The 27,011-nt window shown below is 40.9% G+C and overlaps 1 protein-coding gene across 1 annotated transcript in view; it reads left to right on the top strand.

Moving 5' to 3' along the window:
• ACER3 (alkaline ceramidase 3) overlaps positions 1–27,011 on the top strand; it is a 60,429-nt gene that overhangs the window by 13,443 nt on the left and 19,975 nt on the right. Inside the window, exons 2-6 of the mRNA XM_021383287.1 lie at positions 6,165–6,275; positions 14,468–14,520; positions 18,590–18,642; positions 20,318–20,399; positions 21,251–21,286. Of these exons, the coding sequence (XP_021238962.1) occupies positions 6,165–6,275; positions 14,468–14,520; positions 18,590–18,642; positions 20,318–20,399; positions 21,251–21,286 (335 nt within the window). The remainder of the gene's footprint in view (positions 1–6,164; positions 6,276–14,467; positions 14,521–18,589; positions 18,643–20,317; positions 20,400–21,250; positions 21,287–27,011) is intronic.

The raw sequence follows: 27,011 nt of genomic DNA, 5'->3' as shown, positions 1-27,011 counted from the left end.
GACTAATGTAAGTTGCAGCTGAATTGCTAAAAGTAGTAACTTCAGTTAATGTCTATGCAAAGGACATCGAGGCTTCCTTAGGATATGGGAAGGAGACCTGAGGAATTACAAGAGGGAAGAGTCAGATTTGTCATTTAAAAAATACCTTCTGTATTTTTTCTTAAGGTCAGTGTTGGTCTGGTGCTCCAGCCTGGAGTAACTGGGTTGTGTTTCTCTGAATAACAGGAAGCTGACATCGATCTTTCGTGCACATTAGCAAGTAGGGAGCTCAGTAATCACCTACTGGCAGAATTCCCGTCAGGATGACTCGCTTTTCTCCCCTCAAGGTCCTTCTGAAATATCAAACGGAGACAGGAGTTTTCATTTCCTGATGCTCTGAAGTGCAGTTATTGTGGACTTTGAAGTGGAAGATATTAAAAATGGCTGGTGGAAGTCGAAATCTAATTGCTAGGCAGCCCTCCTGGTGCTAACTTAAGTGAAAGCAGCTTGAGATTGAAGGTAGTAGCCAAACCAGCTGATACTGTGTAGGTGGGTTTTCTCAGCAATTATGAAATGCTGGATTTTGGAAAGTCAGTGATGCAAACCTCTTCTGGGCTCTGACTTAGTAATTATTGTCTGATAATATATAGCACGTACTGTACGGAAACTTGCTGGATTTTCTTCAAATTACTTCCTCTGCTGATGCTTACAGTGCTGTGATAGGTGAGCTGTGAAGTACTTCTGTCTTAGCAAGGACTCCTATATTAGATTTGACTGAGTTCCTGCTAAGGAGATATTCTAGAGTCCTCCATTGTGTTTAAGCTGTTAGGCTGCCTGCTCCTGCAGTTCAAATCTGAATTCCAAGCACCTTTTTGTGGCTTACTGTCTCACCTCACCCGGTGCTGCTGGGACTACTCTTTTTACGCCATTCTTAGGCTGTTAATCTCTGTGTTTGTCTTTGGTTTTGTATCTCTAGAAATCCTTCCATGAGGAGCCTTTCTTAAGGAGAGAATATTTCCATGATAGGTGCTTGTGCTCTTGAACAGTGTGTTGCTTCCTCATTTCTTTATGTCTGCTCAACCCGCTAATTAAGACCCACGGTTTGCACCAGAGCTACTTGAGATGCTTCCAAAAACAAAAGCTGTGAGATAGAACTCCTTGTGTCTGAAAGCAGCTAAAAGGATGATTCAAGTTCTGAGTGTGTCACGGGGCCATCTGACAGGCTTTGGTTTTAAAAATATTTTTGTTTTTTCATCCATTAATGGGAAAAAAAGGAACAGCTCCGTGATCCAGGTGCTGCACTAAAATTGTGCTGTGCAGCGTGATATGCACGCAATGGAATAGATTATTTTTGCCTCAAAGTCTTGTAGTTGTTTTCTAATGACATGAGACACGTTGACTTTGTAGGAGCTTAGGTGTATATGTTTGAGAACATAGCTGCCACTTTCTTTTGTTTCATAGAGAGCTGCAGTTGTTGTTAAGGGGAGGTTGAAAGCCTGTAAGGAATATCATGATTCTTACGTGCTTTTAACATATAGTTGGCATCTTAAGCTGGAAAAAAACCACGTTGTTCTTTCCTATCTGAAGGTAACAGTTATTTTTCTTGTTGGTGTGAGTCTTGTAGAAACCATACTGAAGTCAAGTCTTCCTTTGTATGTGAGACAGCCAGATGGAGAGCAGGAAGCAGGACGTCTCAACATTTGAAAAGGTCCTTTACAGTTGGTAAATCTTAACTTATTCTGTGTACAAACACAGGAGAAAGGATCTCTTAGCACTGTAAACCGTGTAGGTCACCTAGCCAAAAGCAGAAGATAATCATTTTTGCTGATTCTTTTAAACACCACTTATCCTCCTTCACTGAAAACGTTCCTATTTTCTCTTTGTGCTGTGCTCCTGATGTTCCTGCATCCTGCAAAGTACTTTTTCTGACCAGGCTTGACGTCTTTGCAACTTTGCATGGTTTATCCTTGTAACTTCCCATCCACATTTGTTGTAGAAATAACTCTAACGTAGAAGTGACTACCTCTAGGGGAAAACTGTAAGCTTCTGAAAGTAGGGTCCTTCACATTTGTGTTCCTTAGCTATACCAAGCTCTTCAGATAAGAGTAGTTAGTATGTTGTGCCCACGTTTACCTGTAAATGCTATTTCCTCTTGAAGTTTTGTTTACAGTTTTGGTGTAAACCATAAGCCATGTGTTTTCGGTCTCCATCTAGATCTTCATGCATTTATGATACGAAGTATATTTTTAAAGGTCTGAAGATGGCTGTACGTGCATGGGAAAAAAAAAGGCTTGTCAGTTTTGCTGCTATAATTGTACGACAGGATGCAGATGTGGTGAAACACCGATAGAACCGTCCTTCCTGTAGACAAAGGCTTGTTGAAATGATGATCTGATTTCACTTTGGTACAGTCTGGAGTTCTCTCAATGAGTAAAATTGTACTCTGAAACAATGGTTTGTGTTAGAGTAGTCTTGGAAAACTCTTAGGAAAATTGGCAAGGTTGGTTATCCAGTCTGCCAATTAACATGGTTAGAAATTAAACTCCTCCTTGACCTGGTACCATATGTAATCTTCATGGTCATAGGCCACTGTGTTGGAGCTGACCAAGCTTCACCCTGAAGCAGCAGGCAGCCCATTACTATTGGAAAGCAATTTATAAATGATTCCTCCTCATTTGAAAGCTATTTTCTACCTTCGAGTATGCATTTATTTAAGGTTAGTTTATATCTATTTATTCATTTGTCAGTGCTATCCAGTTCTATGTCAGTTATTTCAAATAGCTCCCTTTTATCCATGGCATTTACCCACGGTGTGTTTGCAGAGCCTGGTTTTATTCCCTCTGGCCTTTGTTTTATTAGGCTGGGTGAGCTGAACCATTATTGTCCCTTCTCTTGTTGTAGGTTCCCACTTGCCCTTCTCATCTAAATGATGCTTCTCCATATCCGATGTGCTTTTCCTTTTCTTTTATTGATAAATACAGAACACTGCATTTCACTGTTGGCTTGCATGAAGACATTATTATTTCCCTGCCTATACTGCATGTAAATTTTGGAGTTCTGGTGCCTTCCTTCCAGAGATAACTTATGGTACTGACCATACCGTCTTAATTCACTTTTCTGCCTCTTCAGATAGATTCATCCTGTGTTTGGAATGAGGATGCGTGTTGAAGGTCGTGTTCTTGGCCATCCTATTTAACCCTGCTTCTGTTATTTTGGTCCACGAATCCATTCATTTCTTCTTGTGATAACCTAGTCCTCCTTTCTGTGGACGGACACGCTGAAGATAAAACGCTGAGAAGCTGTCTTCAGTCACTAAAGAAATATTAGGAAATTCCCTGGACTGATTCTTTAGGAATCCAGTATTGGGAATGAAGAATGTTGTACAGGATTAAACCCAGTGTCTGTCCACGTGCAGTCACTTAACTCCTGAATTTCTTGTAGGCATAACTAATGATCTCCTTAATTATTTTGTATGCTTTGTGTCATGGCTGTAGTTGCAGGTTCTTCGTTTTCTTGATTTTTTTCCAAGGAAGTTTACTGCATTCCCGTGTTTTGGTTTGTTCGAGTTGGGCATTTTTAATTGTTTTTTTTAAAGATATCAGGTGAAAAAATATATATACAGTTTAACTTCCCATTTTCAACTTCAGTATCTGTTTCCTTTAAACCTTGTTTCAGTCCTTTGTTAATTACCTTCAGAGCAATGGGGCTGCCGTTACTCGTCATCTTTTTCTTTCTTGGGGTTGTTTGCTAATTTCTGTGTGTATCCCACTGCTGTTTTTGAGGGAATTAGTAAAAAATCCTTTTTAATGAATTGATGAGCTATTCTATATGAGGATAATCCTGAAAAAACAAACTCAACTTCTATGAAATCCACACTCCTGGGGACAGTAGGTTGAATAAATGCCTTGGCTTTGTTCTTGAAATAAGTAATTTTGCTAGCAGCGTGCTACAGAACTCCATTGCTCCCCTGCTTCTATTCCCTTTATTTAAACAGAAAACAGCACAATTTTCAATAAGTGTTTCCCAAATAGGCTTGCTTAATCCATGTTATAAATGTGCTGAATAATATGGGCCAAAAACTGCCCAAGAGGAGCGTCAGGAATTTACAGCTACATTAAGTCTGCGGCATTTCCTATCCCAGCAAGACGGTCTTAGATTAAATGCTCATAAATTTTCAATAATTTCACATAATTATAACTTTACAGGAAGCACTGAAGCCTTTGTTTTCCTGCGGAAGAATCTCTTTTCTGTCTTCCTGTATCCATTAGCGGTTTGTTGTCCTACTGCAGATGGCTTTGAAGGTCACGTGCCTTCCCATCTATGGATAAACAACCTGGTATTTCTTTTGTTCAGCACTTTCATATTTGAATTTTTGCCAGGTTTTTGACAATTTCATAATGAAGTGACCTTTAAGAACGATATTTACATAAAGCCTAATAGTATCTCTGTAAGATGGATGTATTTGACAACTCCTTCGGAAAGCAGAGGATTTGCTATCCAGACTATGCAGCCTTTGCTCCACTTTTTGAGGTTAGATGACATCTCTGCCTGATTTGTGGCTAATGGCGATGGTGGTGTGCCACACAATGCTGCATTTCCAGCGGGTTTCTTCCAAACCTGGTCTCCTGCATCGCTGCAGGAACGTGGTGATAGGTTAATGGTTCCCCAGAGATAGAAGGCATCCAAAAGGCTTTTTATATCGGCGCAAACTTGTGTGTATTTGCAGAGCTGTTGTGATTTCAGCTGGGCTTCTGTGATGTGTCTATTTCGGCAGGCTTTCAGATGTGGTTTTTAATGTGGTCAAGAAGAGTTTGTATGGGAATTTTGTTCATGTGTGTTCTGTAATACTTGGGGGTTTTGTGATCTTAGTTTGGTAGTTGCCACTGTTCTTTGGTACAGATCTTGGAGAGTAGATCTGAATGATAGATGCTTGAATGCAAGGAGTGGTTCAGACGTGGGTCTTCTGCTGAAGACGAAGGACAGAAATAACATAAATTACATTTTTGGCCTCTTGTTGTCTTCCTACATTGTGCTTGTCGTTGAGATCGTTGTCAGACTTTACATTTGGTCTATGTGTATTTAACTGATGGCACGTGAAAATTCCCAGCTTAATTTATGTGAGCAAGGTTCTGCCGCCTTCTCTCTCTGCTCTTGCCCATGTTGCATGTCATCTCATTCCCCTTCTAAAACCTTTATTAAAACTTTGATTTGTGGTTGGGCTCAAAGGCTGAATCCGAATCCCCTCTGCTGAGAAATGTGCTATTTCCTTTTGCTTCACGTGTACTTCTCACCATTTCGCTGCACGTTTGCAATGGCCAGAACGGTTTGAAAACGCGTCTAAATCAGGATGGCAGAGTAGTCATGAAAAAAAAAAAAAAAAAACAAGAGGAAAGTTTTCTTCATCTTCCCCAGCGCTGGAAAGGCCGTCCTGCCCCCTGGTATGAGAGCTGGGCTCTGTGCTTGTTCGTGCTGTCTCTGATCTCTGCAGCACATGCGTCATTCCTTTGTGCTGCATCCCAGCTTCAGCAGGAGGGATGGAGAGCAGCGATGTCTTGCTGAAGCTCCAGCTTTTGATAAGCTTTGACAGTTGCCTGTCACGCTGATCGTTAGTGGCTTCTAACTTTTTTGCTATTCCTTTTCATACCCTCTTGCTCTCAACTCTTTGCTCTTCCTTTTCGACCCCTCGTGCAACCTTTGATCGTGTTGTGATTTGCGATGCAGTGATCATGTACTAATAGTGAAGATTGAACTTGTTAATTTACGAATGAGTCACTCAGTGACCTTAAGGTATCAGAAGGGAGTGCAGGGGGGAGAATTGCAAAGGCAGAAGAGAAAACAATCAGCTCTTAGAATACCTAGCTTGAACTATTAGGGGATTTTATGTCTTTAAGGAGTTGGGTTTTAATTCATGTTCCATACAATCAAGGCAACCCCAGCATCATCTAAGCCGACCTTTTCAGTTAATTGAGTATTTTATTACAATGGAAAATGACAAAAGAGTGAAAACATTCTTACTCTTCAAATGGTTAACCACGTTGCACTAAAGTTTAACTGCGTGTTATGTATAAGCAGAAGACAGTTTCAAAAAGATGCAGCTTCCTGGATGAAAACTGTTGAAGCAGCTTTGTACATTTAAAGTGCATAGCACCCAATTCTGAATCTCTGCTTTTGCTTCTATCCTACAGGGAACACAGTGAGTAACCTGATTTTCATTCTACCTCCAATCTATGGTGCCATTCGGACCTATAAAGATGGCCTTGAGAAGCGATATTTAGCTGCATATTTATGTCTTACAGGTAGGTGTAAAAATTAATTTGATCTTTTCTTATAAAGACAGCCAATATCCAAATAGTAATAAACCAAGTAGTACAATCCAAATGCTGTGCGTGTGAAACTTTTAACAGCTCAACAAAATTGAGGTTTATATTTACAGGAAAATATTATTTGTTGTAAGAGCGTGAAATTAGAGTGTACTCAATAACTCTGTGAGGTTTTTGTGATCCCCCTCTGGCCTTAAAGTCATCGTGCCTTTTTGGTTACTTACAGAAAGTGTCTTATGTGGTCCTACTTTCAAATGACTTAATGGTATATTAGTGTGTTTTTTGTTCTTTATTAATAATATTTGTATGGAACAGAAATGGCCAGGTTTTTAGAGGAATTGGGAGAGCATTCTTTCATGAGTTGGAATTGGCTTTCAATTCTTGTTTGGCATGTATCACCCAACAACCTAACTGCTTTTGTATTTGGGAAGTGCTGCAGGGATGAAAAAACAATGGGACCTTGGTGTATCAGCGGACTTCATGGCTGTCTGTTTTTTCCTGCAATAACAAAATACAGAAAACAAAAAACTTCCTTTACATTTTCAGTTATGCAGCTAGTAATCTCGTTCCTTCTGAGGAAAGATGTTTTAAGACGATTCAGACTTGGCAGTAGGGTCTCTAGAAGTGGATTTCACAAATTCCTGTTTGCTGTAGCTCCCATCTCTGGGGAGGCTGACTTTCCCAGTCTTCTCAGCGGTAAGAGATTTGCAATAAACAAATGTTACATTTAAAACTGGCATGCATATGTGTTTAGATAAACATTGTCAGAAAGCAGACAACCATATGCTAAATGTATTCTTGATGCCAGTGAAGCTGTTACGTGCGCAAGGTACAGCTTAGGGTTTTTCAGTTACTTGGAGACCTAGTTCAGCTTCGCTAATATGTGTGAAATATAAGCAGCAAAACAGATAGCCATGGAAGCTTCTGAACACTTTCCAAATAGCCACACGTAGGCGGTTGAGAGTTTTGAGTAACCGTTCATTTTTGTCTCAGTTTAAAATATTTTGGTGGAAGGAATTTCTGAAGGCCAGAGAGAAGATGAAAGTGCGTGTAAGCATTTGAATCGCAGAATGACTTGGTTTGAAAGGGACCTTGGAGATCATCAAGTTTTAACCCCTGCTGTGGGCTGGTTGCCCCCCACCAGATCAGGCTGCCTCAGCCTGGCCTTGAGCACTTCCAGGGGTTGGTACCCACAGCCTTTCTGGGCAGCAGTGCCAGGGCCTCACCACCCTCTGAGTAAAGAATTTCTTCCAAACATCTAACCTAGATCTCCCCTATTCTAGTTTAAAACCATTCTTCCTTGTCCCATCTGCATCAGACTGTGTAAAAAATCAGTTTCCCACCTGTTTATAAGCTCTCGTGTACTGGAAGGCCACACTGAAGTCTCTTTGAAGTCTTCTCTTCTCCAGGCTGAATAAGCCTAACTCTACCTTTCTTCTTGGGAGTGGCGCTCCAGCCCTTGGATCATCTTCATGGCCCTCCTCTGGACCCACTCCCAACAGCTCCACATCCTTCTTGTGTTGGGGACCACAGACCTGGATGCAGTAGTCCAGATGGGGCCTCATGAGTGCAGAGCAGAGGGGGACAGTCCCCTCCCTGTCTGCTACCACCTCTCTGTTGATGCAGCCCAGGATACTGATGGCAAGTGCACACTGCTGGCTCATGTCCAGCTTTTCATCCACCAAAACCCTCAAGTCCTTCTCCACAGGGCTGATCTCAATGAGTTCTTCTCCCAGTCCATACACATATCTGGGATTGCTTGGGCCCAAGTGCAGCACCTTGCACTTGGCCTTGTTGAACCCCATTTGGTTCACACAGGCCCATGTTTCAAGCCTGTCCAGGTCCCTCTGGATGGCATCCATTCCTTCCACTTTGCTGAAGTTGACTCTTCCCTTGTTCTTGAATCAAAGTATCCTATTCTGCTATTCTTTCTAAACTGAAAAATGGTAAAACTGCATTGAGTCTCAGTATTTGCTATAAATTGTAGCTGCTTCATGATGGACAAAGTGTGCCACTGTTTGACCAGAACATCAGGATGTCACACCAAGACTGCTAGAGGGATTTCCAGCTCTGAACTGACATTTCTCATATACCACTTAATGTGGTAAAAGAGTCTGTCTTCAATCATAATAAACACCATAGACATCAATTTTCGTGCTGTTTCTGGTGTTCATGAAGGGGAACTCAGCCTGCATACTTGGCAGCCGTGCTGCAGGGCAATCCTAAATTCCAGCTGGGTTCATCTGTGACTGGGGAGAAGAAGCCTTTGAATGCTATCTGCAGTGATAGTGCTTGCATGACTTTTTTTTTTTCCTTATGTTAGAACCTCACATCACAGGTCACCGTGTGTGACCCAGCATGTTTCTCTTCTGTTTTGTCTCCATTTCAGTATTCATAATGCTGGGCTGTTTTACAGCAGCTGGGAGATGTAAAGGAACATAGACAGCTTTATCACTTTGTGGTGGAAAAACAAGAACAGAATGGTGTGGAATCACAAGCCTCTTAACATCTGTTCTACTACAGAATAAAAGCAGCAAATGGGAAGAGAAGCAGAATTTTAAATGTAGTTGAAATGTGCCAAGAACACCGGCGTTCTGTCTCTGCATGTGACTGAATGAGAAACATACTGACACAGAGAGAGAGTAGGTGTACAGAAATGCCTTTTTGTTAGAAAGGGCCAGAGAGTACTTCTCCTGAAAACGGTTTTATTTATTAACAGGTTTCACTCTGTGGAAGTAATTTATCACAAATACAGACTTAATCCATAAAGGAGTATTGAATTTAACACAAAAGTGCTGGTTTCACTTGAGGCATTATGCTTGATTGAAAACACCACTGTTACTAACCAGTTAGAAGCTCTGCTGTCAATGGGTCGTTTTGTCAAAGTAGAAATTCTTTTACAGCTCTGCTATGAAGATATGGGGGTGGGAGGGGGCACTTTAGTTAGGTTTTAACAACGTTGAATCATCAGTGATATTTTACAAGAAGCTGAAAGACAGCTGTCAAAGCGGCCATTGAAATGAAATCTGTTAGCATTTGAGAACCTAAGTGTTGTTTCTAGACGTTATTTTGATCCAGATCAGCTGTTCCCTTTGGATGCTTCCAGACATTCAGCTGATTGTCAGGTCCCTTGTTTCACCATCCTGTGTTCAGTGCTTTACTTCATACCCTGCAATTTCTGTTGTTGAGATCTATTTCCTCTTCGAACCCCATGCACACTGAATTAGGGGAGCACTGTTCATTTCACATACGTGCTGAGATCCCAACTTGGCTTGGACAAGAATGGGGATTTCTGAATAACTATTTAAATAAAGTCCTTGTTCATACTGGTGCCAAGACTGAGTTGTACTTTACAGCAAGTTCTTTGAGATACAACACGCTGTTCTCAGCCCTCGTTTCTGCTGCACTTCAACTCAAAGGGCATATTGTCAATGAACTCAATAGAAACTGGGTAAGATTTTTAAACAGTAGAGAACTATTTATCAGTCAATCTAAAATTGCCAAGGTTATTCTTAAGCAATTGCTTCAGCATTTTGCTTCTCATAAAACAGGTAGGAGAGATCGGACTGTTGCTGTATTGAGGAATAAGCAGTTGGTTTTTGGAGGCTCATTTTGATGCTGTGTTATTTTATCGGGTTCTGCCATACGACATTTTCTCTTCTTATGGGGAAGTGTGATTCCCAAGTGTTTTATGTTCTAAATGGGTCTTGATTTAAATATATGCATTTATTTCTGAACTGTGTTTCCAGTGAAACTCTGCATCTGCAAAAATAGTTGTTAGAAGCCCTTCACCCCAAATTACTTCCCTTATTTTTACCTAAGAGCCAAAGAGAAGCTGCAGAGGCTGTGTTGGTGTCTGTAAATCAGGGAACAGTTGTGTGTGCTGAAGCCAAGCAGTGTGGAATGGCCTGTCTGTTCATCTCAGCCTCCAAAAGGTGACTGCATACAAATATCCTATTGGGCATGGGCTCCTCTGACTGCAGGACTCTGCCCGCGAGCTGCTGGGGGAAAGTGCTAGTTGGAAGAGGCCAGGCTCATGCCACAGACCTCTCTAACAATTCTCTAGCACAGACAGTTGCATTATGGTGTCTGGGAACTGACCCAGCCATGCTTGAGTTCACTCGTAGAGCTGTACCCTGCGAGTAGCCAAGGTCACTCCTGGCTGAGGCGGAGGAGGGAAACCAGTACTGAGTGTACAAAAGAAAACAATTCAATAAAAGTAATTCATTTAGTTCTGCTTTTTCATCTCTCGTTCTTTGACTGTTTGTGGTGCAGTATACTTGGCCAGCTGAATCACTCATATAATGACACTGTCTTTAGTGGAAGCTTTGATGCCAAGTAAATATGTAAATACCTAAATAAAGGTGTTGGCAACTAGAGCTAAATTTCATCCCTGCCTTTACAATGTTCATTTGTAGAACCTGTAGTGTTTAAATTCATACCACATCTATGTGATCCTAATATATTGCTTCTTCTGTAGATGCTTTAGGCTTATGATTAAACAATAATTCTTAATGCTGATGGATAGTCTTATATCAAAATGAATTACCACTGCTTATGTGACAGATCTAATTTTTCGTCAAAACTATTGAAAAATTCCTATTCCTTAGGATATTCTGTCGAATTACAGTAACCATGCATTGTGTTTGCTACAGGACAAAAGTTTTGCTACATCTAACAGCTAACCTTATCTTCCATCTCTACTCCTTTTTAAGTGCTATTCTGATCCCATAATACTGCATAAAAATGTTATGGCTTAATTTATATTCTGTGCATGTTATGTCATTTACATATATCTCCCCATGGCTTGAGTGGTTTGCCAGTGTAAGAATGCAGACTAACTTGTAGTATCTATGAGAAGTGAGTTGCAGAAGCTGTATGGTATTGCTTCAGGTGTTCAACTTCCCAACCAATGTGTAACTTCTAATGAGTTAAACTCCTTTGCAAAGGGAACAAAAGGAGATGGATAACCTCTGCTTACAAGGAAAGGAGCAAACCAATTGTTCAGCTTTCAGTGGTTATATAGGAAAGCAGCTTCTATTGAAAGTGGATGTAGTTGGTGTGATCGCTTACACTTGTTTTCTGAAAACTACAAAGCTCAAAGAACACCTCGTTGCTGTGGTGGCTTTTGCGAAGCAAAAATTTGCTAGGAATGCCTCGATCCTCAAGTTGTTGCACAGTTAAAAGTACTCCCACAGATAGCTGCATTCCGACAGAACTGCTGGAGGAGACGTTCGAGATTAAGCATTAAAACAGTATTTATTGGAGAGAAGTACGTATCCAGCCCCTTGTAAGTTTGAGCTTTGCTGTAAGTGTGAAAGAAAGAGGTGGTGTGCTCTGAGCGTAGCAGAGGACGTGAAGATTTCCTTGTGATCCTTGGTGTGTGAGAGCTGTTCCCTCTTTTTACTTGGCAAAATTTTCAGCACTGGACACTAACCCTGCATTAAGCCACGGGGCAGCAACTCTGCCTAGCGCAACCGCTGGCCCAATGAAGGCAGGTTTAGGTATTAGCTCCCTTCTGCTGAAGCTTAAAAGTTGCATGCTGATGTTAGTGAAGCAGGGTGTAATGCAACTTCATCATCTCGTAATGTGCTTTCCTTCTCTCTGATTTTTGACAGATTCATGAAGCTTTTTGCAGAGTTCTGAGCTCAAGGGTGGAAGGTTTAGACTGGATATCAGGGGGAAGTTTTCTATGGAGAGAGTGGTGAGGTGCTGGCACAGCCTGCCCAGAGTGGCTGTGGGTGCTCCATCCCTGGAGGTGTTCAAGTGTAGGTTGGGGGAGGCCCTGAGCAGCCTGGTCTAGTACCAGATCTGGAGGTTGGTGGCCTTGCCTGCTTGGTTGGAACTTGATGATCCTTGGGGTCCCTTCCAACCCAAGCCATTCTGTGTTAAGCCATCAGATATGCCAAAGGTAGGAAATCAGGAAGTTGGTTCTTAGCTCATTCAATGTTTAGACACCAAGGTTATCCTTTATAAGTTATTCCTCTGCAGTAAGCAGGTGTCAGTGGGATAAGCGATGCCTTGTGTTTAGTTCTTCAGTATTTTTGTTTAAGCCATCTCTTCAAAAAGATGTTGTGCGTAGTTTTAGCAGCGTTTGAGGAAATATTTATGCAGTCTTGGGAGGGAGCCTGTGACCTGGTGAATAACCAGTGCCCAGTCGTGGAACATGCTGCATTTGCTGCTGAGTGCCCTTGAGCACCTATGGGCCTGATCCTGTTTGTAAGCTCTATTAAAATGGTAGCCAGCAGTGCTACAGCCATTGCCAAGAGAGGTTTGTATTTATGTGGAATCAACTTTAAAAACCTTCCTAAGCCTTTTCTTGTTTCAGCTAACTATCTTATAGATAACATAGTTCACATAAGCGTGAAAAACTTTTATAATCAAAGAAGAAACAGAGTGATCACCTCACAGAAACAACAGTTTTTTTGATAACTGTTTCTAGAAATTAATTATAGCCCTGGGATTAATGACTTGAAACAGTATTACCTGTGGCATTTGTGATATCTATAAAGACTGAATAGGAAAAATAATCTCGAAATAACTGCTTCTAATCATGTAGGAGGAAGGGGAGGAGTGTGTTTAGTAACAAACTGTTGAGGTTTATAGCCTCAATAACACTAACAAATGACAACAAAAGCAAAAGGAGAAAAGAAGAAACCTAATAACGTATTTTGTTAATTTAAAATGAGTAGCAATTTGTTATGCAGCGGTTTTGTCCATATTTGAAAGTTACAGTAATGGTTTTTAATGGATTGTACCATGAAGGTACTGAAATCAGCATGACAGCCACAGTAATGGGTGGCACTGTTTTAATTACGATCTCAATGCGCTTTTTCTTCAGAGTGAATAATAGTTACAATCTATTCTGCATATACAGAAATACAGCTGTGAGAATTTCTCATTAAAATCCCATGAAGTGCTTGCCTATTGTTCAGAAAGATTTTTCAAAAGCGAAAACGATGTCATCAGAAATCCATTGCAAGTTACAGAGGGTGTATTATGGACTTAGAACATTCGGCAGGGTAACTCTGTTACAGTTTTGTTCCAGTAAAGCTACATGCTTTGGTATTTCGTTCTGTTGAGTACATAATAATCACAATTCTAGGCTAAAAGCATCTTAAGAAACATCCCCAGACGTGTCTATCAACTGCCTTGGGAATCCTGTACAAAACATGCTGTTTGTTAGATAGCAGTCTGGTTGTGTCTCAGTGAAGCCTAGCTGGTGGGTGCAGAAAGGAAGGTTGGATTCTTGCAGCAAAGCACAGCAGCACTACCCAGCGACCAGGGACTGTGTGCAAAACGGTTGGCTTTCTCTGAAACTGGAGTCGGAGGTAAAGCATCATTTCTTGAGGGAAGACATCACTTTAATGTAGTTACTCTCCCGAAATAAAAACAAGCTGGTGCTTAACGAGAGTATTTAATTATTCACGTTTCAAAGCAGTGAACGATAGATTAAATACTCTTCCGGCTTTGCTCTAAATAATGAAATCTAACTTACAAGAAACATTGTCCGTGTCTAACTGCAAAGAACCCTATATAGACAAAGCATCCATCTCATAAATTAAACTCCAAATTTACTTGTGAAATTAAAGTATTTCAAATAAATAAAATGCATCATGTAGAAGGATGAGCTCGCAGGAAGGAAGCTAGGAGAGGGTGCTCTCCCATTTCACAAAATGAATGAATACGGATGGATTCTGTTTGTGTACTTTGAATTTCTGATTCTGAGTTCTGGTAACAGTTGTGCCTGAATAACTGGCCAAAAGCTACCTGTAACATTTTCCTTTAAAACTAGATGATAAGCAGAAATATTGCCGACTTTCAGGACAACCATATTAGAATGATGCTTTGCATTATAGGATTGACACAGGTAAGTCTTAATGTTCTAAAAAGAGTGGTGCAGTAATATTATTCCATCCGTTGTGGGTTCCCTCCACTCCTAATCTCAGGTGAGATCACACTAGTCAGTAGGAGACAGGGAAACCTCCCCTCCCAAAAAATTCAACAAGTACGAAGTAGGCAATCCATGGAAAACTGAGTTTGTGTCCCTGAGATAGTATGCTAATGGCTTAATATTTTTTTTCAGTAAATTTTGTGTGTTCAATCTAATGCACCTGAAATCTTTTCAATATAGACTTGTATTCTAACCACGCCTTTGGTGTTTTCAGCTGTGGGACTGGGATCTTGGTGCTTCCACATGACCCTGAAGTATGAAATGCAAGTAAGTATTGATAAGCAGCTGTGAGTCATTGTGTATCTCACTGTGTAGTCATATTGCTATTCCTTGACTAGATTAAACTTATATAACAGGAGTTAATGTACGTCAGATATCATCATACATAAGTCTTATTCCACTAGATGATTTACACTAATAGATGTACTTGTACGTACTCTTAAAATAAGAGCTCTAATCAATTGCTTACTTTGGTAGAAGACACTTTGTCCATTGGGAAGTTATGGTATCTTCTTACTCACTGGTACTTTAAAATTCCTATGGTTGTGTTTTAATAGCAAGCAATATAGACTATTGTTATTCACTGTATCATCTTTTTCAACTTAACGTCTTCTGTTGTATTTTCTATTGATCTAGATATACTTATAGCACAAATACTGCAGTCAGTGTCTGCTGGGAAGCAATAGTGGAGTCTCTGTTATTCTCAAGCAGAACATATTCAGCAATCAGGCACTGGGCATAAAGGTTTATTCCTGATATTACTCATTTTCTAAAGGGACATAAAGAGCTTTGTCCTGTTTTAGGTCTAAGAATATCAAGGAAATTTGCCTTTAAATGAAAGGATAAAATGAGATTCAGTTAAAAGTTAAGAAACCTACACTGCGTGCTACAAATCTGTGTTTACACAGATTCTACACTGGTAATCTTAACTTGAATCATACCAGTTTACCAAAACAAAAGCGTGTCATTTCAGACCATGTGAGTGTTCTGTCTGGCTTCCAGCTGCCATCCCACAGGAGTGCAGGTCTCTTGGACCCCATACTGCATCTGCCAGTCTTGAGAGGGTGTAGTGGAGACCCTGAGCATCTCAGATAGCCTATGCCTTGGCAACTGAATCGAGTCTTGAGTTTCTGTTAATCGTAATGGGACCTGAGACTCTGCATATGTAGACACCAAAAATTATATGTCTTGAATTTGGACCAAATTACAATCCTTAGTGATGTTTGCCTCCATGGTATTCATTTTCACCTTTGTAGCATGTACTGGATATAAATCTCAATGGAACATTCTGTTGCCACCATATAATGATTCGCTGCTCTCTTTTTTTGGCATGAAGAAGTTTTTTTGGATCCATCTCCCCACTCCCTCCCAACTAATAGATTATATAGATAAATCCTGTCTCAGTGGGAAAACTTGCACCTTTTCATCTCTTCCTTCAGCTGCTTGTTCCTAACCCTGCCAGACTTTCACATCCTCTTTCATAGAATCCTATAATATCCCAAGTTGGAAGGGACCCATAAGGATCATCAAGTCCAACACCTGGCTCCACATAAGTCCATGCAGAAGTGAGACCATATGCCTGAGGGCTTTGTCTAAATGCGTCTTGAAGTCTGGCAAGCTCAGTGCGATGACCACTGCCCTGGGGAGGCTGTTCCAGTGCCCGAGCACCCTCTCAGTGAAAAACCTTTTCCTGATATCCAACCTGAACCTCACCTGTAGCAGCTCCATGCTGTTCCCTTGGGTTCTCTTTCTTGCATTGATGCAGGCGAGCAAAGCCACACTGAACCCCTGGATCATGAAGATGATCCAGGCTTAAAAAACGTGGGTGTTTTTTTTTTTTTTTAATCCAGTTTGCTGCTTATCATGTAGTTCTGGTGTTGCATCAGAACAACTAAGGGCCATGGTGTATAAAGGAGAGGGGGAGCAGCAATGACTTGCATCATTTTTCCCACTGGAGTAAAAGGTTTTGTGTCAGCTAGAGAAAGTAGACTTATTATTTTGGCAGCCAAGCTAAATCAAGTGGCCCATAATACTCTGCTTACTAACTGATGAATCACCATAGAGGAAACATTTCAACGAGTAAACAGTCTTTTTCTTGTTCAATTTATCTCTTGTTATGATTCAAAATCAGCATTGACAGCTGTTTGAGGAGAATTTCTTGACATTTGTTTCAATCTTAATGCTGTAAATGGTCAATTCACATGCTTTAAGTAAGAGAGCAGTATTTAATTAACTGCTCTTGAAAGCAGTTCCTGTGAATATTTTTTTCCACAGCAATTACCTTTTTTTCCATTTTATTTTTTTATTTCTCTAATTTTATCTTATTTGCTCGACTGCGGTCTGAGGGATCCAAAATGCTTATTTAACCCCCTAAATCAGCCCATCAAGTTTCCTTCTATACACATTCCTTCTGTGTTCAGATATCCCGTTGACAGGATTTTGGGAAGGATGAATTCCTTTTGAGACAGAAGCCATAGTCTTCTGCAGGCAAATCCTAAGCAGGATCTTTTGAGACTCTCTTTACTGTCATTGTTCTGTCTCTGAAAAGCTGCCAGTAGATGAACTTCGGGGGATGCACAGCTGTCCAAATTTGAAAGTATTTTCTAAATTGTATTTCTCGTTCTTTTTACCCTGTCTTTCTTTTATGAGACCTCGAATCACTCACGCTCTTTAAGAACTATGAATGAATTAATCCTGCAGCTAATTCTTTTCAGACTCGGTGAAGTATCACTGAACTTATAATTAACAGTAGCTATTAGTGTCAGGCAGAATTCAGCTATTGCTTCTGTTTTTTCCTCCCTAAGACATGGCAACAGAGATGAACTAATCTGGTGGCAAAGTGCCACCTAGCACGATGCCTCTTGGCTTCATCTGCCCACCGTTCCTAATGCTTTCTTTGTGCTACCTCTTGCAGTCCGTGGCCTTTATAATTCAGGGATTAAAACCTTTTTCCTGCAATCTTAGCAGTGTGCTGGGTCACCTTCTTGGAATTGGCTCCCCATGGGTCAGGTGAGCATGGCTGCTGGCTCAAGAAGCACTGGGGGCATGTGTGAAGAAGAGCAAAACCTGCCCTTTCACAACACAGCTAAACAGATCTAAACCACTGAAATACTTCCTGAAGTTTCTGTGACCAAACCCCCAGAAAGCTTATAGTTCATGCTCCGGATAATTCATCTTCAGTAAAGAACTAGCTCACTTTTTCCAATATAAATACTCAAAACTAAAAGAAAATTTTTGGTGTGCAATTCAACCAATGCTCCCAAATAGAGGAGAATCATGTTGGCCTTATCGTTATACAGAAAAACAGGATTTTGAACTACCTCACTATCCCTTACCAGCAATGCGAAGGGAGTTTCTGTACAAACATGGCCATCGACAACTTTTGGCATGATGGAGGAAAAAGATCAAAATGGCTTTGCATCTGGTTCTTGTTTTTCTTAGGAAAAAGTGCATTGTGTTGTGAGAGTAGCAATTCCAAGGTGGCTCAGTGTTAGTGTTTGATCCATGTATGACACATCAGAGGCAGTGGATCTTCACTGATCCATTCACGTGCTTTTGCATTTTCCTCATTTTCAGTCTTTCATAGGGAAGTGAGTCAACTATATTATGAGCAGAAATTTGTTGATGTTCTTTGAGAAGAAATTTAGGAAAGAATAGTGCTATGAAGTTGTGTGAGTTTCTCTCTTTCCTTTGTTTTCCCCCTCTAGCATAAGCACATCACAATTTGGAGTGTACGTTTGCCCGTTCTTGAGAGATCACCTCTCTGCTGATAACTGTTTTAATTCCGTCAAAATTGAGGTGGAAAAATAACACCAATCTCCAAAATGATAAAAAAAAATATATTTAAAATCAGACATTATTTCGCAGTCACAATATGAAAGACAAACAAAAAATCACAAAGCACCAGAAAAAGCCATGTCGGAATTAAAATGTCAGAATTTTCCAAGATTAAGAAGTAAACCTGCAAGCACGTTTCAGGATGCTTCCTAATGGACACAAGTTTTATTTTACATTCTGGAACAACAATATCATTACAGTTTCTTGGTGAAGCTTGTCTGGAAGCAAGAGAATGTGACCGCATCGAGCAGGATCCACATGGTGTGATTGTAATGTAGTGTGATATTCCAGAGATCAGTGTAATAAGGTTATTAATGCAGCAGCATTTCAGTAGTTGAATAGGATTTGATGCTGCCACATACTGAAGTTCAGTTGAGAAGGTGGATATCGAAATGATGTAGAAGTCCTATTTTCTTAAGTCTTCTCTCTCCTTAATTAACTTACGTAAGCGTGTCGGTTAAAAGTGGTTTTCATGTTTTGATGTCTCTGCTTTTTGTAGCTGTTGGATGAACTGCCAATGATATACAGTTGTTGTGTGTTTGTCTACTGCCTGTAAGTATTTGTTAAATGTTTTTTTTTTTTCCTGAATATTTTTGAAATACTAGGTTTCATAATACAGAATATGTGAAGCTCAGCAGAGCGGCTGTCATGGAGGCTTCTTCTCCTTTCAATGAGATCTCAGTTTTGCCCATAGTACAACATCATGACTTGGCCATTAGAGCACCAGGTTGGCTTAAGTCCTAGTGATTGCTATTTTAGAGATGTTTTCCCAGTGTTTGTTTAGCAGGAAGGCTTCAAAGTGTTGCATTGCATACAACCAGAGCTGTGTTACTTGGTATGTAAACAGCTGACGTAAGAAAATCACTTCAGTAATACCGACCAAATTATCAACATGGCAATTAATTGCAGCTGTGTTCTTATGACATAATCTGACTTCACGTGCAGATTTCAGATTTCTGGTTAAACCTGCTTTCCACTCACCTGGAAAACTAAAGCAAAAAAAGATGCCAAGTGCAAATATTGTGGAGACTGTCTTGGAGCATGCATGACAGCTTAATGCTATGCCAGGGTGTTTTGTACCATTTGATTTCAGGAACAATGTGGCATTTGGCGACTGTAAAGATACAGTAAGTTACTTTTCTTGCCTGTTGCTGCAAGGCCTGGATTGAATATGATTTGTTCTGTTGCTTGATAATGATAAAAAGGACCTGTTGCAGACAGAAATTAATTGTCTTGTTGCTTTTGAGCGTATGATCAAATATTCAACTTGCAAACTGGAATATTTTTGGTGAAGGGTACAGGTAGCTTGCAATGGAGATGGGCTGCGATAGGGCTAAATCTACATCTTGTGGAAATTACCATCAGTTTGTGATTCATACATTAGTATGATTTGTGCAAACTGAGGAGCAGAATAATAATGTCTCTGTTAGTGGGAATATTTCCATTGTAGCTCCCTGTCTCCTTGAAATTGCCTTTGCATTTATTTTGTCTGATTTGAGTGTGATTGGGGAAAGGATGAGAAGGGGCTTTAAAAAACCATTCGATAAAAGAATCACGCTCCTTTTGTGCAGTGGTTACTCTCGTCTTCAAAAGCACTGAAGTCTGTTACTGCATATCCAGCTCTAACAAGACTGTGTGTGTTTGTTTGGTAGTAATTAAAATGCTGTGAAGAATGAGCTAATGCTTGGTTGAGGAGGCCTTTAATAATCATTATGGTTTTCTTGAAGGTAGTTGGCGGGGTGGTTCTGCACGGGACTCTCCCTCATACATCATTCAAGCCCAGTGACTCTCAGGCTGTGCAATTACTTTGGCAATCCAGTTTGCACTGCAACGCATTGTGCTGCCTCGTAAATTATATTCCAGATATTCCTACACGTTTCTTTTGTTTCCTTTTATTCATCCATGCTGGTGTCTTTTTCCAAAAGCTTATGAACTGAAGGGTTCACTGTTTTGTAAGGTGGACCCTTTCCCACACTGACTTTAGCTCACAGATGTGTTGCTTTGGGGCAGTGGTGGTGCATTTTAAACTCATTTCTAATTTGTCATCCATCACTCCTTGAGCACCTTTGGAAAGTGTTTATGCTTCCCCAATTTGTTCCGCTGACTGGTTTATTTTCTGTACATGCATAAGCTTACTGTTGGGTTTTTTGTTTGTTCATTTTTGAAAAATACATCCTTTATATGATAAGTGACGAATGTTATCGCTCTCCTTTATGTTCTGTTCCAGGTACGAATGTTTCAAGTACAAGAACACAGTCAATTATCCAATGCTTTTCATTTTAATAACATACAGCTTCATAGTCAGCATAGTAAGTCACTTTTTCTGATACCTCATTTTCACCTGCATGTTGGCAGCCTCCTGTCACACAAGAAATCCTGAATCGCTCCCACTTCCAGTCAAGAATGACTGTTGGTGGGAAAATTACGTGCTGGCCTAAGAAATGGGACTCAACACAGTTTACATTCTTCTAACTTGATTCCCTTTCTCCGTGCAGCCAGCTACCTGCATGAGCAAAATGACTTTTGCACAGGCTGTCAACCACAGATGGAATCTCTTTCTTTATTTTCAGTGATAAAGGTTATTTTATTAATATAGTGTTATAGGTCTTCTTCCTTTAAAAGACTTGTCTGTTCTCTTTTGCACCTCCCAAGGTTTCTTTTATTTATGCTTGTGGCAAGTTATGCCCGGGGCATAGTGCCTTTTTGTCTCCAAAAGCAGAACTTAAATGAACTGTGTGACCAGTATGTCTATTAACTACTGGCTTTTAGTAAAATGAACTGAAACATTATTGTCACAAACATTCGTAATAGCAAATCAAAGCAGAGTACATCATCTTCTTGCAACACTTATCAGCGATGTGCCTGGCAATTTCTGTATTTTAATTGTTTTTGTACGTGTTACCAGGCTGTTGAATGAGAGGAGGTTTTAGATGTTAATTTTTCTATTTGTGCTTCTAAATTTAAAAAAACTCCACAGTTTAAAATGGGTTGAAGAAACCCCAGATTTTGCCAGAGGAAACTTCAAATGTTTAATCAGCTTTAAAGGTACATGGGTAGGCGCTCATTTTTATTCTAACAGAACAAGTCTTGGTTGTATTTAAATGAATAATGTTATGGTTGTTCCCTGTTGCAACTTATTTCCTCCTTTTAATCTTTGCAGGTTTACTTAAAATTGAAACAACCCGTATTCCATCAGGTAAGCCTTGCTCTTCTGTTCAAGAAGCTGGTTTTGTTTAAACCGTGCTGTTTTGTTGGAATATTGTGTAGGGTGCTATAGCTGGAAGGAAGAATGGAAGGCAAACACCATTTGCATTTCACTTTTTCTTTAAGCAGCACTGCTGCCTGTCACATTGCCATCCCACTGCTTGATGGCCTGAAAAACTGGTATGGTTTAATGCATTCTAGCATTTGACCTAATAGTCTACATGTTTTTTCATCAGTGTAACAAGAGGGAGACCTTAATGAGTCCTGGTCTGCTTTATTCCACTAGTGGCTGCTGTGAAACTATGACATGGCATAAGCCATTGAGCCCCATGGTCTTCTCTCTCTTTTTCAATATCAACTTCTTTTTTTAACTATTCAATTTTAATTTGTGTAAATTCAAGCTGTATTTAAATGGAGAATTTTTACAGGGTGACCTTATTGCTATGGCCGTACAGACTCAATACTACATTTGGTACAGGTTCTTTTGTAGCTATGCTGTCTGAAATTATTAATGTGCATCTGCTGGTGTGGGAGTAGGACTTGGCCATTCACAGGGCATTAGAAGTCATGCTTGCTTGTCTATGCCGTGTGTAGCTTTCCTTCTTTTATGACTTTTTTTTTTAATTAAGGATAACAGCAGAAAAATTGCCAAGCAGAATCACAGAGCGCTTTGCAGGACAGAGCTTTAAGGCCTTAATTTCAGAAATTGGTAGCGTCGTCGCTCGTCGAAATGTGTGTGTTTCATCAGCAGTCATACAAATGATACACGCTTCCCGTTGCTGGATTAGTAAAGTGCTGGTGAATGAAATACATTCTCAGTTGCTCTGAATTCTCTCTCTTAGAAACAGGAATTGTTAACTCTACCTGTAGAATAGAGAGAGTTGCAGGTGTTTTTGACAGTGTTTATTAAATTCCATTTTACCCCCCTGCTTTTATTTTTGTCAGAAGAGATATTAGGCAGGGTGAAAATTGCAATTTCTGATACTTTTACTGAGTTCGTTGTAACTAGCTTTGAATGAAGAGATTTAAAATATTTTTTTTTAACAACAATGGTGGGATTTACTGCTGATCATAGAATCACAGAATGGCTTGTGTTGGAGGGGACCTCAGGGATCATCAAGCTCCAGCCTCACTGCCACAGGCAGGGCCGTCAACCTCCACATCTAATACTAGACCAGGCTGCCCAAGGCCCCATCCAGCCTGGCCTTGAACACCTCCAGGGACGGGGCATCCACAGCCTTTCTGGGCAGCCTGTTCCAGCACCTCACCACTCTCTTGGTAAAGAACTTCCCCCTGATATCCAGCCTAAATCTTCCCTCCTTCAACTTAAAACCATTTCCCCTTGTCCTGCCATTATCTACCCTTGTAAAGAGTTGACTCCCCTCCTGTTTGTAGGCTCTGTTTAGGTACTGGAAGGCTGCAGTGAGGTCACCCTGCAGCCTTCCCTTCTTCAGGCTGAATAAGCCCAGCTCCCTCAGCCTCTCTTCGTAGGGGATGTGGTTCTCCCCTGGACCCTCTCCAACAGCTCCCTATCTTTCTTGTATTGGGAGCCCCAGACCTGGATGCAGTCTTCCAGGTGGGGCCTCACGAGGGCAGAGCAGAGAGGGACAATCCTCTCCCTCACCCAGCTGGCCACCCCTCTTCTGATGGAGCCCAGGATACCATTTGCTTTCCAAGCTGCAAGCAGACACTGTTGGCTCATGTTCAGTTTGTCATCTACCAGGACCCCCAGGTCCTTCTCTGCAGGGCTACTCTCAAGGATTGCTCCTCCCAGTCTGTATCTATGCCTGGGATTCCTCTGGCCCTAGTGCAAAACCTTGCACTTTGTTGTGTTGAACCTTGTTAGATTCACCTGGGCCCACCTTCAGAGTCTGTTGAGGTACCTCTGAATGGCATCCCTTCCTTCTATTGTGCCCACTGCACCACTCAGCTTGGTGTCATCAACAAACTTGTTGAGAGTGCGATCAATCGTAGAATCGTATCATAGAATCATAGAATGGCCTGGGTTGAACAGGACCTCAAAGATCATCGAGTTTCAACCCCCCTGCTGAATGCAGGGTCGCCAACCACTAGACCAGGCTGTCCAGAGCCACGTCCAGCTTGGCCTTGAACACCTTCAGGATATTCAATCCCATCATCGATGCCATTGATAAGGATGTTTAAGAGCACTGGTCCCAAGACAGACCGCTGGGGGACACCACTCCTTACCAGCCTCTGCCTGGACATAGAAGCATTGATCACCACCCTTTGTGGCCTTTCAACCAATTCCTTTATCTACCAGGTGATCCACCTGTCAAATCCACATCTCTCCAATTTGGAAATAAGGATGTGGTGGGGGACCATGTCAAAGGCCTTGCTCAAGTCCAGGTAAATGATATGGGTTGCCTTCCCTTTGTCCACCTACGCTGTCGCTCCATCACAGAAGGCCACCAGGTTGGTTAGGCATGACCTTCCCATGGTGAAGCCGTGCTGGCTCTCTGGGATCACACGCTCATTCCTCATGTGATCTAGCATGTCATCCAGGAGGATCTGCTCCATGATCTTCCCAGGCACAGAGCTGAGACTCACCAACCTGTATTTCCCTGGCTCCTCCTTGCTCCCTTTCTTATAAGTGGGAGCAACGTGACCCTTTTTCCAGTCACCCGGGACCTCACCTGACAGCCACTGATCTTGGACTGTTTTATTTCTCTAATGACCTACTCAACTTATATTGCAATAAGTATATCACAGCTTCACTGTAGCTCAGTTTGGGGCATTCACATAGGTATAGTTTCATGTGACAGATACTAAGATAAATATTATGACTTGTCTGGAAAGCAAAACAGGGAAACTTTAACTTGCTGCCCCAAAGCACTAATTTTTTGCATCTGGTTTCTGTTAGATTCTGTGTATGAATTCCCTGTAATAATTCATACATGAAGAATCAGTGTAGAAAAGATTTAGGCCCATAAAAGTGCTGAACTTTTTCTAACTCTTTCCAATTGATTTTTATGCAGAACATACAGTTATGGCCGAATACCGAAGTCTAAGTACTGCAGACGTTTTTTCATAATCTGTGCCAAATGTGTTGTAAATCTGGAGGAAGCGTTGCTCTGACTCACATCTAAGCAAGGTTATTTTCTTAATTCTTGTCCTCTATGTAATTACAGTAGATATTTTCCAGCTGAATGGATTGCATAGTCCTGAAGGTTAAATATTAAATATGTTTGTACAGTCATAGTGTAGTCTCAGTCTCGAGCTGTATTGGAAAGCAGCGTTAGGACAGAAAACAGCATTTGATTCCTCTAGATATTTGTGATCATCATCATTTGCCAGCCTTGCAGAAAGGGGAATAACCCCCTGGACACCTTGATATTGTTTACTGTTAGAGTGTGTTTTTTCCTCTAAAAGGGCAGCAATGAGAATAGGAGAAGATTCCATTACATTCAGTAGATAGGGTCCAAGCTTCATTTCTCAGTGAATTCCTTTCCTCTTTCCTTTCCAGCTTGGGCTCATGAATTGTGTATCACCAGCAGGGCATGATGAAGATTTCAGTTTGTTATTCATGGCACTGTGGCATTAGAGACCAACTTCTTATTCTCCAGTCAGGTATTACAGGTCTGCAAGGGTCTCAGTGCTTCAGCCATGGGAGGAATGAGATGTGTGTTTTGGTTAGCTAGGCACTTAGGAGGAGAAAACATTTGCCTGCCTTAAAACTGATCTGTTGGCTTTTTTTTCCTTTTTTTTTTTCTGTTTCATCAGTTAAACAAGAGATAGCAGTAATCCTTATAGTCTTGTATTGTTTTTCTTATGTCAAAATTTCTATGGCTAAAGCACTATTGTTACCGAATTTCTATGCTAAACAGGCGTAGGTCCCAGTTCTATAGGCATCCTGAATCCAGTGTCATCGTCCTCTCCCCTTTCCCATCCCACACACCAATTTACTGTCTGATGGGAAACTGAACAAGTTAAAACTGTGCAGAATTAGTTCTAAATCAGATTAGTTGCTCATCCCTGTTTACCTCATGTATATTTGTGCTTATGGAAGGAAAGGGACGGGGGAAGATTGGGTACAGGTGTGGAGTCATCCACAGACAGACAAGTTAAAGGCAACCCTCTAAGTAGTAGAAATGCCCTGGACACTTAAGTTTTCAGACTTAAGTCTTACAGGTGGCCTTCTAATATGATATGGTCTAGAAAACTGTCGTCTGCAAAGCATTTTCCATCCACGTTTATTTACTTGCTACATACTATATGCTGGCTGTACAACTGAAGGTCTCAAAATCTTCATTCAGCTAGTGGACCGAGCTACATGAATAATGAAACAAACCTCAAACCCTTTATTATTCGCACAGTCATCTGCTGCGGGAGTTTGAAGCAAATTTCTAACAGAGATCGTTAAAAGACAAACAGAAAATGAGACAAAATATTCAGCCTAACCTGACAGCTTTCTTTGACGGCTGCTTTTTCTACATTAGGAAACGCAGTTAAAAAATCTTTTGTATAGACATTACAAAAGTGTTGATATGTTCTCTCATGAGTAACAGAGCAAGCTGGAGAAGGAGAATCAGTATGAGAATTGCAAATATGGTAAGGGAGTGCAAAATGACTAACGGAGATAATGAAAGGCAGACTCGGCCTGGACTTTCTCAAATTGGTTATGGGAGTGTTTTTATTTAATGACCTGTAGCAGAAGAGTCGCAAGCTGATGATATTTATGATGATACAAATCTCAGAGACATCATTAAGTACAGAGGAGGATGAAGAGAGAACTGGGAGACCTGGAGGACTAACATTGCCATAGAGTGTTTGAAATGATTCAGAATGGGAGAACTGATGGGCACATACCAGCTATTATTGTCATAAGCTGTGCACAGGTCCCTGAAGGAGGAGAGAGCCTGGATGTGTTTGCTGATCACAGCGTAGTTACATGACCTGTGAATTTTCAGCAGCAATGAAAGAAGTAAACCACGTGTACTGGATTTACAAGTTAAGGTGATTTTAGATGATAGGGAGAGAGTGAGCGTGGTAGGGAAAGATATTTCATTTGCTTAAATGAGTAATATTATCCTCAGTGGTGTTTTAAGCATGCAGATGGGAAGAAGGAAGAAGTATGACTTAGGCTAACATGAAACTTGAATATTGAAGTGTGTATGGGAACCTGAAACTGAGTGAAGAATGTGTTGTGTCACTGCATCACCCATTCAGACTTAAAGCTTCTCATTTTGGGGAATATCCGTGGGCAACACACAGTGTCCTGCTGCTCTCTGGAGTTCCTCCTCCTGCTAAAGCAACATTCAGTTGTAGCCTTTTGCCTTAATAATCTTGCCTCTTTTAGTGGTTTCCTACTTTCTACATGCACAGGTTGCCAAGCAATCTGTTAAAAATCCCCTTTTCAGGGCATGTCTTCTCCACAGAGCTTTTCCTACCTAGGCATTGTCCTGCTGCAGAACAGGTGTAAAACAATTTGAGTGAAATTTTACTCTTAAGTTACGCAGCTTCACTTCCAGAAAGTGAGTACAGCTTTCATTCTGGCAAGTGCCTCTACTTGCACAAAAGCTGAGGGAGTGTGCAAAGATGTTCAGAGCCTGCAAAGGGCAAGCTCTACAAGGCATTGAAGGGGAAACCAAAAAAAAATTAATTTACAGCTGCAGACCATGTCCCGGAAGCTCTGGAGAGCTGCTCAGCACCATGCAGCAGCAGTAACTTGCGTGTCACCTTGATGTAATTGAGACCAA

This window comes from Numida meleagris, chromosome 1 (assembly GCF_002078875.1).
Source record: "Numida meleagris isolate 19003 breed g44 Domestic line chromosome 1, NumMel1.0, whole genome shotgun sequence".
NCBI classification, from domain to species: Eukaryota; Metazoa; Chordata; class Aves; order Galliformes; family Numididae; genus Numida; species Numida meleagris.
The sequence above is the reverse complement of the archived record's forward strand: the minus strand, read 5'-3'. Positions and strand labels throughout refer to the sequence as shown.